This window comes from Rhinopithecus roxellana, chromosome 21 (assembly GCF_007565055.1).
Source record: "Rhinopithecus roxellana isolate Shanxi Qingling chromosome 21, ASM756505v1, whole genome shotgun sequence".
NCBI classification, from domain to species: Eukaryota; Metazoa; Chordata; class Mammalia; order Primates; family Cercopithecidae; genus Rhinopithecus; species Rhinopithecus roxellana.
In genome coordinates, this window is record NC_044569.1 from 66860011 (window position 1) to 66872685 (window position 12675).

Genomic DNA, 12675 nt, shown 5'->3' on the forward strand with positions numbered 1-12675 from the left:
ATTCTGGAGCTATGTAGATTTAACCATCAGTGCTTTTTCCTGAGCCAAATGTGAGTGCTTTGTTTTGAACATGTATCAGTAACATCAGTTTAATTTCAAAAAGGCATTGAATTGAGCACAAAGTTAAACTTTTAGTTCAGATGAACAGGCTGCTCAGGAAAACTCACTCAAGTGAGTTCATATATAAGTAATAAACTCATCTTGAGGGCGTGATGCTGTTTAAATTACATGAGCAGTGCTAAAGAGGTTGGTGGATTTTGTTTCAAGTTTGTAAAATTAAAACACTGTATGAAAGTACAGAACTTGAGATTGTGGGAAATCTTGTCAGCCTAACGTTCATGCATATCTGAGTTGTTTCCCTAGTGAATACACTGTTTTCAAGGTTCATTTGCATACACTGTTGGTTTTGTTTTTTTTTTTTAATTGATAGCTTTACCTTTTTATTCTCTGGAACGGAGAGCATCACTCCATATCCTGAAAACTAGCGCTGAAAACAAAACAATGCTAAAGTCCTGAATGAGTTAAGATGTTGAACTGTGGAGTCCTTCTGGCCTGTGTTTCAATGGGGAAGTAATCTAAAATGTGGTGCATGGGCCAGTGCTGGTCCATAAATTGCTGGTTACTGTTCTGTAACACAAGAGCAGAAATTGAGAGCAGACACTGAGAGATTAACAATTTGACAGTGCCACATTATTTTATTGTATTTTACAAAAGTAACTATCCACAGCAAACTGAAGATTTAAAAAAATAAAAACTGAATCTTTACCACACCACAGAGGTTTAAGAGGCACATTTCTACTTTATTTGCTCATTTTCTCATGAGCACACTGGGGCTGACAGGTATGAAACGACTTGCCCCGGTCAGTCGCTCTTCAGGGAACAGCTGGCTCCTTGATCACGGTTCCCACTCACAGTCTAGTGCTTTGGGCTGTGTCAGCTTGCCTTCTCACTAGTAGCCATGTTTTCTTCACCACTCACCCTCCATTCATTTTCCTTAGGTTAAAAAAAAATATTATATTTGTTTTCTTTATTTTAATTTTCCTGAAAAGTTAATAGTATTGAATACTTCCTGCAGATAACTTACAATCCTCTCTGAAGACTTCTAAGATATTAGAACACTTAAAAGAAGACAGCTCTGAAGCTTCAAGTCAAGAAGAAGGTAAATGTAGCTTCACTAGAGTAAATCATTCTGCCTGCTGATACAGCACATGGATAGAACAGTTAAGGAGTGGAGAAATTGACATATGGGAATTGGAATGTGACAGAGGTTGCATTACAAATAAGTGGAGGAAGAATAGACCGTTCAGTAAATGGTGTTGGCAGAGTTGATTTTCCATATGAAAAAATAGGTATAATTAGATTCCCAATTACATCATGCAGAAGACATTCAAGTGAATAACAACTTATATGTAAAATTTAAATTTTTAAATGTTAATTTGGGAGGAGAATCCTTTCTTGAACAAAGTAAAGCATGACCACAGTAGAGATCTTACTAAATTAGAGCTTCCATGTGACAAAAGGAACCATACAGCCAGGAGACAATCCATAGATTGGGAGATGTTTGCAAGATATTTACAGATAAGACTGTATCCAGACTATGGAAGGATCTTCCTAAAAAGTCAGTAAGACAATCAGCCCAACAGAAATATAGGTGAAAGACATAAACAGATGATTCTGAGATGAGGAAACCTAAACAGCTATTACTTAGCGTGCAGCCTCACTGGTATCAGGAAAATGCAGATGGAAACAGGTGTCATCTCACGCTCAGCAGATTGACAAAACATTTTGGAGTCTGACATCAAGCATATGAAGCAGTGGGAACTCTCAGGCACTGCTGATGGGGTTATAAATTGACACAACTATTTTGAACAGAAATTTGGTGCTGTGTAGTGAAGTTGGAGATAATTATATGCTGCTGTCCAGCAATACTGCATCTATGAAAATTGTTACACACCTGCAAAAGAGGACATGGGCACGGGTCCTTGAGGCAGCATTGTTTGCAAGGGCAAATACCAGGAAATTGCATGAACATTTCAAATGTTAGTAAAGTTATAAATAAATAATGTCTTTGTACTAGGTAGCAATTAAAATAAAGGATATTTATAGTACAGTTGGCTCTCCATCTCTGCATTGGTGAGTTTAACCAACTGTGAGCTGAAAGTATTTGGGGTAAAAAATTCTTTTTCTTGTCATTATTCTCTAAACCATATAGGGTAGCAACTATTTGCATAGCATTTACATTGTATTAGGTAGTATAAATAATCTAGAGATGATTTAAAGTAAACAGGAGGATGTGCATAGATTACATGCGAATACTGAAGGACAGTTGTGTATTGAAACATGTAACAGCTAATGTGTTTGTGAGCACACATATATGGATAGTTAAAACTTGAACTAGAATGTTTCAACAAGTAAGGTACTAGTTAGTCTCCAGAGAGATGAGGGGGAATGGAATGGAGGAAGACCTTCAGTCATTCCTGTGATACTCTGTTTCTTAAAAGAGGCAAATATGGAGCAGTCTGGAGGGTGGTGTACCTGGGCATTTGTTATATTAATAAATACGGGTTTGAATGTTTGAAACTCTTCAGTTTTTAATGGTTAAAAAGTTCTATCTGAAATTGGATGTTGTAGTTTCTTAGGGACATGCTCATAATAGACTTTCATAGTTTTGAACAAGATTGATTTGCTCTTAGGTGGAAAACATTTGAGAGGATATAAAAGGTAATTCAGAGTTTACTGTGTTTTTGAAAAATTTGCTTAAGGTATCTTCTTTGTTGAGAAATGCTTAGAAGTGCTTCATACAGTCTGTCACCAGTGGTTATGATCATACAGACTGGTAGCATCCTACTGTTGGTTTTTGCTGCAGCATTTAATGTAATAAGTTACTTTTTCCTCTCTTCTAGATGTATTGCAGCACGCCATAATCCACAAGAAGCATACTGGGAAAAGTCCCATTGTGAAGTAAGTATCCTCTTTCTAAAACAAAAGGTGCTGTGGTACATTTTAATTAAATTTCTGATGTATTTGGCAATAATTCTGTCATTTTGCTATTTGCTTTTTATTTCTCCACTTTTTCTGTTTCCTTTTCTCACTTTTTTTTTTTTTTTTTGCCTCCTTTTGAGTTGTTTTTCTTCTCTGCTTTTTTTTTTTCCCCCTATTAGCCTTGATAGTTTTACAATGTTTTTAAATTCTTCTAGTGGTTATCCTAGAGATTATATTATGTATCTTTGACTTATTAAAGTTGGATATTTTTACTTATACTGGTCCCAAACAATTTGAGGACCTTAGATTACTGTAACATCATTTATTTCCCCCTAACTTGTAAGCCATGGCTGTCATACATTTTAATTCTCTGTATAATTTTAAACCCCATGAAACCTTTTTGTAGTGTTTGTGTACTCCTTCCTTCCTGTGTCTCTGAGCATCCACCTATGATCATTTTCCTTCCAGCTGAAGAACACTTGAGTATTTCCTATAGTCACATCTGCCAGTGATGAATGTACTTAAATTTTTATCTGGAAAAAAATGTTTATTTTGCCTTCATTTTTAAAAGATACTCTTGCCACATGTGGGATTCTAATTGGGCAATTATTTTCTATGAGCTTTTTGAAAGTATAGCTTCCTCGTCTTCTGGTTCTCCCTTTATTTCCTTGCATCTTATTCTCTCCGCTCACCTCCAGTTTCTCCTGCAGATCACATAAAGCCATCTGTGATTTCTGACTCATACCACATTAGCGCTCTGCTCCTCAAGGAGGAGCCGTGACTCTCCATGTTCCGCCTCAGGGCCTTTGCCGCTCACAGAGGAGGCTGCCTCCATCCTTTTTGGGTCTGTCATTCTGGGAGGGCCCAAAGGCTCGGGGCTTCTGATGCTTCCAGCCTCCACTGTGGACTCTTCATTGCAGTCCTTCCCCATTTCATTCTCTCCACTCCCTTGCTCCTGCTTTTTGGGATCTCTTCACAGATAAACTCTGTTATTCTGGACTCTTCATTTGAGAGGAACTCACACTTAAGTCATCTGACATCCAGAGTTTCAATCGGTCTTACTGCTGCTCTTTTGAAGATAATATGCATTTCTCTCTGATTGCTTTTAAGGTTTTGTTGTTGTCTGGTTTTCAGCAGTTTTCCTAGCTTCCTTTGCATGAATTCTTGAATCTGTAGCTTGATGTCTTTTGATTTTAGAAAACTAGCTTTTACTTCTTCAAATATTTCTTCTCCGCTTTTCTCTTGTTCCCTCTTCCAAGACTTCATATCCTTGTATGTTAGATTTTTCACCATGTCCCATTTTTTTTGTTTTTTGAGATGGAGTCTTGCTCTGTCATCCAGGCTGGAGTGAAGTGGCATGGTCTCAGCTCACTGCAACCCTCCGCCTCCCGAGTTCAAGCGATTCTCCTGCCTCAGCCTCCCAAGTAGCTGGGACTACAGGTGCCCGTCACCACACCTGGCTAAATTTTTTTGTATTTTTAGTAGAGACGGAGTTTCACTATGTTGGCCAGGATGGTCTCGAACTGCTGACCTCAGGTGATCCACCCGCCTCAGCCTCCCGAAGTGCTGGGATTCTAGGCGTGAGCCACCGTGCCTTGCTGTCTCATGTCTTTTAAGCCTTTTTTGTTTTTCACATTTTTTTCACTCTCAGTGCTTTAATCCGTTTTCTTCTGACCAATTTTTTTCTTCATTGGTTTTCTTCATCTGTTTCCCCTGCACTGATTTTCTCCATCTATTTCCCATTTGTTGAGTTTGTAATATTAGTTTATTTTATAGTTCTATAATTTACATTTTTTTCTTTTCCAAATTTCTCTTCCAAAATCCTCAGTATTATATTTGTCGACCATGTTAAGCACTGTTATCTGAAAGTCCATGTCCAATAAGTTTATCATCTGAATTCTGCTGAGGCCTATTTCTCTTGTCTGTTTCTTTTGTTTTTTTGTTCTCATTATCCTGTCCCTTCATGTACTCAGTTACTTAAGTACTCATGACAGCAGTGCTTTCAAGATGCAGGTTGTATAAGCCTCTCTGTCCCAACTGTAATAAGCAGTGTATGATGATCACCATCACGCAGTGTCTAAAAGCAGAGTGTGCAGCTGTTACTACTCTTTTTAGAGACAGGTATTAATGATAAATAGATGTGTAGTGGTTTACTTCTCATAGTATACTTTTTTTTTCTTAGACCTATCATTAGGCATTCTGTGAAGAAACCAATGTATTGAAAAGAGGGTTACTGTAACTTCTTCATTGAAATGAAATAGCAGGTTACTATTGACGGCAGATTTTCACGCTTTCATAAACTTTTCTTTGGCAGCAATATTGGTACAAGTTGTTCTCCATTGGATGGGCTTACCATGCAATATTCTGAACAGAATGGAATTGTGGATTGGAGGAAGCAAAGCTGTACCACCATTCAGCACCCAGAGCACTGTGTGACCTCAGCTGACCAGGTGTGTGGGGAGTTTGTTTTGGACCTGTGTAGTTAAAGCATTGCTACTCTACAAGAAAAAAATTTAAGTTCTGTAAGCTTTCAGTCAGATAGTAATCTGGTAAGAAGAAATGAAGGAATGTTTAAGTTTTAGACTATACTTATATATGATCTAAGCTCTTCTGAGACCTAAAAATGTGTATTTAGATAACTTTTATTGCTTGTGTAAGATTAGTACACTTTAATATGACACCTTGCCAGGCGCCATGGGTCACGCTTCTAATCCCAGCACTTTGGGAGACTAAGGCAGGAGGATTGCTTGAGGCCACACATTTGACCAGCCTCGGCAACATGGTGAAACCCTATCTGTATAAAAAATTTAAAAATTAGCTGAGTGTGGCGGTGCACACCTGTAATCTCAGCTACTTGGGAGGCTGAGGCAGGGGGATCACCTGAGCTGAGGAGTTCAAGGCTGCTGTGAGCCATGATCACAGCCACTGCACTTCTGCCTGGGCAACAGAGTAAGACCCTGTCTCTAAAAAATAAATTTAAAACAAAATAAAAATTTTTAAAAATAATACCTTCACTGTTTAACAAGGTGTACATTAGATTGTTATGCCAAAATTTTTTGGTCTTGAAAGAATTGAAAGAAGGATTCACATTTCAATCACTGCCTTGCTATTTTGATGTAAATTTTCCAACTGACCTTTCTTCGTGAATATCTGGGTCAGTTTACCGACACTTCAGAATGCATTAGGAGATGTTTGCTTTCTTAAGATTTGGGTGTGATCAGAGAGCAGAATGCTCTTAAGTGTGTTTAGTGTCGTATGGCCTCACAGATATGGGGGGAGGTCCTTCTGTATATGTTACAAGTATGGAATGAAACTTCTCTCTAGAAAATTGATTCATTAACCTGATGTTGTTTCTGACCAACGCTCAGATCGAAATGTTAACTCTTCTTGGAATGTGTTTTTATGCATTAATGCATATTCTGAGAAATTATAAATAGTTTCAATCATAATTAAGGACCTATTTTCAAAGCTCCTCTGAGTTTACTTTCCCTCCCCCACTCCAGTAACTGCACCCTCTCTTCTTAGAGTTGACATAATTAAGTGTTGGCAGTTTTATCGAATTGTACTTTAAGAGAATAGAAGTAAACCCACAGCAAGTGCCAGTCACTTGATTGTGTTTCATTTTATAGTCAGAAAAAAAAAGTAGGCCCATTTTAAAAGAAAAATAGAAAACAATATTGTATTAATCATGAGAAAAATATATAAGTAATTGTCACAGAATATGTAAATGTTAGTGGTTCAGGTGGGAAACTTCAAAAATAGGTTGGAAATTAACACTTGTTAGAATATACAACTGAGAATTTATCACTTTAATGTTTATTATCAGTAAAAATGTCAGTATGATGTAACTTTTGTCTGATTTGTCTTTTTTTCTTTCTGCTAGCATTCTGCTGAAAAACGGAGTTTATCTTCAATAAATAAGAAGAAAGGAAAGCCACAAACAGAAAAGTAGGTTCAATTTAAGGAAAGACAGCATATAGCCTTTGATAATAGGCCTGTTTAGTTTATGATAGTATACAACATAGTATTCTTTTAGTTAGTTTTCTTTATATTTTTAATTCTGGGTTTTACTCTTTTGATTCAAAATATTAATATATACAGGTGATAAACATAAAGCTACTGTCAAACATTGCGTTCAGTTTGGAGGGGTAAAACTCTCAGAACTTTACTGAAGGGCGAATCTTAATTGTATTTAGATTATTCCTTACTAAAAAAATTTAACTCTAAAGAGTCTTGAAGGGAATTTTATCAATACTGTACTGAATGTGTTTGGTAGATAACCTTATAAAAATGTTGGCAATATGTTTATTTGGTTTAGGGAGAAAATTAAGAAAACTGACAGCAGATTGAATAGTAGAATAAATGGTATTAGACTGTCCACTCCTCAGCATGCCCATGGTGGTGCTGTGAAAGGTAAGAAGATTATTTTTCTTTCAAATACCCCTCACCTAAATATATTTAGCATGATACTTTCTGTATTAATAGATACTGAGCTGTGTCAAATCCTAATACTATAATTTTACCTTGTGTTGATATGTACAGCAATTTCCAAATTAAACAGTTCCGAAATCAGTAGAGTTAATTTAGGGAATACAAACCAGCCATGGGGGTGAAGATTGCCTTTGCCTCAGTTATTCTCACCTGCTTCTCCCTTCTGGCAGTAGGAGTCTCCCAGGTTGTCCTTTTCCAGCCAGTCCCGACTCAGGAGACATTTCCCAAGGCCATGGGGGATCTCTCCTGTGGCTTTGCCAGTCATTCATGAGAGTGTTTTTATGTAAAGTCATTTTTTAGAATACTGTTGACTTCTTCATGATTTAATAACCATCCTTTACGAAGTTTTATGAGGCTTTAAGGGAATGTCAACCCTCAAATTTTTGTTATGCTAGATTTATATGGCTTCCATTTACCCATCATTATTTTAAGGTTCCTTTATTTTTAGGTTCAAGGTTCATTTGACTTGAGAAGTGCCCTTCTGTAGCTTCATTGATTTTGTTTATCTTTACTATTAATTATAACGATTAAAAAAGAATAAGAGCACGCAGACCTCTAGGAAAACGTTTTATCCCTGGATGCCCCTGACACATTTATGTAGTGATCCCACAAATGTGATATTTTAATTTAAATGTTATTCTAATATTAGTACATTCAGTTGTGATGTAATATGAATAACCAGAATCTATTTCTTAAAAGTTTTGAGTATGTTTTTAAACTGTATATTTGTATAGAAAGACTGAATAGTGATGAAAGAAAAATGGTTAGCTTTCAAATCTAAAATCATCTGGGCCAGACACGGTGGCTCACACCTATAGTCCCAGCACTTTGAGAGGCCAAGGTGAGCAAATCACCTGAGGTCAGGAGCTCGAGACCAGCCTGGCCAACATGATGAAACCCTGTCTATACTAAAAATACAAAAATTAACTGGATCTGTAATCCCAGCACTTTGGGAGGCCGAGACGGGCGGATCACGAGGTCAGGAGATCGAGACCATCCTGGCTAACACGGTGAAACCCCGTCTCTACTAAAAAAAAAATACAAAAAACTAGCCGGGCGAGGTGGCGGCGCCTGTAGTCCCAGCTACTCGGGAGGCTGAGGCAGGAGAATGGCATAAACCCGGGAGGCGGAGCTTGCAGTGAGCTGAGATCCGGCCACTGCACTCCAGCCTGGGGGACACAGTGAGACTCCGCCTCAAAAAAAAAAAAAAAAAAAAAAAAATTAACTGGGCATGGTGGTGGGCGCCTGTAATCCCAGCTACTGGGGAGGCTAAGGCAGGAGAGTTGCCTGAACCTGGGAGGTGGAGGTTGCAGTGAGCCAAGACTGCGCCATTGCACTCCAGCCTGGGCAACAAGAGTAAAACTCCATCTCAAAAAATAATAATAAATTTAAAAATAACATCATCTGGCCAACTCATTGAATCACTGGAAGTGAGGGTAAAATAACATGGACAAAACCCATCTTGTCTGTAGAAGGATCGTGTAACACTTTACTGTCGCTGAGATTCCCTCTGGTGGTGATGACAGCATAACGGAGGAGGAAAACACTAAATGCGGAAGACAGAAGTCTGTCGGTGGACATTTGGAGATCGATTCTGACGGCCCTCCCTCTCTGTTCCTTCTCTTTCTAGTTCATTTTCCATACTGCTGCCATGTTTGTTTTCTAAAATACCATTTTCTGAATGAAATTTCTGCCCTCCATAAGATCACTCTCTCTCGTCTCACAGTGTTTGGGAACTACTGCTCACTAAAGAAGTTTGCAACTGTTTTTTCCCTGTTAGCCCATTTCCAGAGGAGAAGCACATGGACTTTGGTCAGAGACAGCTATGGGTTTGAGTGTTCTGCTCCCCCAGTTTTTTAAGCATGCGACCTCTCTGACACCTTTGTTTGTTCATTTGTAAAACAGGAGTAATGCTTGCTACAGCAGATTGTAAGAATTACATGTAAAAACGTGAAGAGCATTTTCCTAGTTCCAAGTACCTAGGTGTTCAATGCAGCAATTTAGTTCCTTTTCCTTGTTGTAATAAATTAGAGGGAAACATGCATTGTATAGGTTAAGAACTTTGTAACAGCATCACAAACTCTCATTCATTTTTTTCCTTAATTTTCAAATATTACGAAAATAACCTCAGCATATTTAAGTTCAGTTTTATCTATTTTCTCCTCTGTATCTATCCCCGATTTGTATGTATTTACATTTATAGAATGACTGTGAACAGATTGTCTCATTGATGTCAAATGCAGCACAGATGTATGCCAATTCCAACTTTTAAAAAACCCTTTGGTGTATTAATTTTTCTTTGATATATTAAGGCACCGAGGAAGAATTGTCTGTAAGCATTCAGTAAACTCAGTACACGCGTAAGGATGTTTTTTGTGGAACAACAGCTCATGTCATAAATTGGAGAGACATTGTCTTGAAGCTGAAAATACTGAGTCTTTCAGGTTGCTTGGATCTTTAAATAATAATACGTTTTAGCTTAAGATTTGTATTTTACTTCTTAAAAGTTTATTATTTTATTTATTTTTGCGATGGAGTCTCGCTGTGTCCCCCAGGCTGGAGTGCAGTGGCGCGATCTCAGCTCACTGCAAGCTCCGCCTCCCGGGTTCACGCCGTTCTCCTGCCTCAGCCTCCGGAGTAGCTGGGACTACAGGCTCCCACCACCATGCCCGGCTAATTTTTTTGTATGTTTTTATATAACATAAATAGAGACAGGATTTCACTGTGTTAGCCAAGTTGATCTCTATCTCTTGATCTCGTGATCCACCCGCCTCAGCCTCCCAAAGTGCTGGGATTACAGGTGTGAGCCACTGCGCCCCGCCTAAAAATTTATTATTAAATGTAAATTTTAACTTCTGTTTTGAGTAATAATACAATTATGTAGCTTAGAATTTCAAAAGGAAACAAAGATGGCGCCCAGCCCTCCTCTGTGCTGACTCCTGCCAGGATGCAGTCAGTGCCATCAGTTGTCTGTGTTGTTGGAGTGTCTTTTCTGTTAAAACCCAAGCTTTCTGTCTTCTGAAGAGGCGCGTATAGAGCGTTAAGAATGCTCACCATGGCCGGGCACGGTGGCTCACGCCTGTAATCCCAGCACTTTGGAGGCCAGGGCCACTGGATCACTTGAGGTCAGGAGTTTGAGACCAGCCCGGCCACCATGGTGAAACCCTGTCTCTACTAAAAATATAAAAATTAGCCAGGTGTGGTGGCGCACACTTGTAGTCCCAGCTACTTGGGAGACTGAGGCAGGAGAATCACTTGAACTCGGGAGGTGGAGGTTGCAGTGAGCCGAGATTGTGCCACTGCACTTCAGCCGGGGCAACAGAATGAGACTCCGTCTCCAAAAAAAAAAAAAAATTCCCATCATTGTAGTTTATTGCCCAGTGTTTCCTCCACCCCACTCTTCTGTTGCCAATTGTGGCACCAAAAAGCCTAGAGGGAAATGAGATGGTTGATCTCTCAGTTTCTTGTAAAAGATTTAGAAGATCTCTAGCTTCCTTTAATATCCCAGATGAAATATGTGGTTCTATCGCCTATGATTTATCTCAGTGGGTCTTAACTCTGTAACAGACTTCTGTTGTTTATAATTACCAGTAACCAGTATTTTTAGTGTTAGAATAGTGGTTTCTGTTTTAAATTTTGTTTTTGTCATCTTTATTATATACAAGACCCTTTATCATTGAGACATGACAAATTCAAAGTTTGTGTGTCTTTTTAAAAGGGCAATTTGTGGAGTATCCTTTTTCATAATTGGTCTGGCTTCACTTTCCACATCCCCTGAATCTCTAGAGGATCACATAATTGCTGATTATTAAAGTTCTTGAGGTACTACACAATTCTGAAGTACCTTCTGAATTATCAAAGAAAGATTGTTTAGTATAGATTTAGATTTATGTATTCAGTTCTTTGGAAGCTGCAGTTTTGTATGTGGCAATTGGTGATTAGAATATTCACCAGCTTGCACAGTGTAAATAAAAATAGTTTTGTAAATTATACCATTTGGAGAGGTAGCTGCTTTTTTAAAAAACATATTCTGAAATTTGCTCTTTGAACTACTGTAGTTTCACTGTCTGTGTTTTGATGAATGCTACCCCTGAGGTTCCTTTCCAGTCCATTTCTAGTTTGAGAATATCCCCGAATCTTTGATTCTCTTGATCTTGGATTGTTCATTTTGTTATATGCTAGTTGAAATATTTATATGCAAGACTTCCATGCAAGTTCTATAGGTTTCATCATTAGTCCAACTTAATGACAACTTGTTTGGCCACTATGGCCCATTAGTCTGTCTTCAAGCAGCCATTGGTGTTGACCTGCATCCCTTAAGTCACCTTACGATGGGTCATTCAGGGCCTATTACTATGTAGGTATCCTCCATGTTACTTTTCTGTGAAATTATTACTTGCCTATGAACTCCTCTGCCACTTTCCTTGTAGCCTCATAAGATTTTGTGCAGTTTTCCCTTGGCAGTTTGACATTTATTACTCAGGAAGAATTTAGCAACATCAGCATTCCTAATGACTTTATTTTTCTCCAATATTCATCTAACATTTCAGTGGCTGAGCTAATCTAGCTCATGTTTAACAGTTTTAACGCTGTTACAAGTTTATCCCAGCCAAAAGCCACAGGTTAGTCGCCTGGATTGCTCATTATACAAATTGTGCCTTTTCTCTGACACATATTTTGCCCAGGCAATTAATATCCATTATCTTTTACTGGTTCTACCGGTTGCCACAGAAATGATTCAGTAATCTACAGTTCTTAAGAACCCTCTGGAATCCCTTATTTGGGGATTTATATACCAAGCATAAGTTGAATGCTTGCTGTAAGGCAGAATTATGCTAGCTACTGGGTTTACAAAGATAATGTTTCCCTAAGTTAGGGCCACTATAGGAAAAAAAAATCCACAGTTTGTATCTCTTGTCCAATACTAGATACAACAATAGTCCCTCCTTATGTGCTCAAAACAGATGCGGCTAGTTGGTCATGGCAGGTCCTGTCACCACCTCATACTACCTCAGTATAAGCTTGAACTTGGCGGAATTCAAGAGATTACTCAGTCTACTAGATGGGAAGCATTTTATTACTTTAAATACTCCAAGTAATTTTCATTGAGTAGGCATTTTGGCAGCCCTTTTCTTGAGTTATTTTAAAGAATGAATATTCCAGCAAGCTCTGAGGAGTTAAAATATCTAGACTTAGAAAGTA

At 38.2% G+C, this 12675-nt stretch overlaps 1 protein-coding gene across 1 annotated transcript in view; it reads left to right on the forward strand.

The window, feature by feature from the left end:
* Positions 1 to 12675, forward strand: part of ZCCHC2 (zinc finger CCHC-type containing 2) — a 58711-nt gene that overhangs the window by 37302 nt on the left and 8734 nt on the right. The window contains exons 7-11 of the mRNA XM_010388806.2: positions 1076 to 1159; positions 2904 to 2961; positions 5297 to 5432; positions 6866 to 6930; positions 7301 to 7395. Coding sequence (XP_010387108.2) covers positions 1076 to 1159; positions 2904 to 2961; positions 5297 to 5432; positions 6866 to 6930; positions 7301 to 7395 — 438 coding nt within the window. The remainder of the gene's footprint in view (positions 1 to 1075; positions 1160 to 2903; positions 2962 to 5296; positions 5433 to 6865; positions 6931 to 7300; positions 7396 to 12675) is intronic.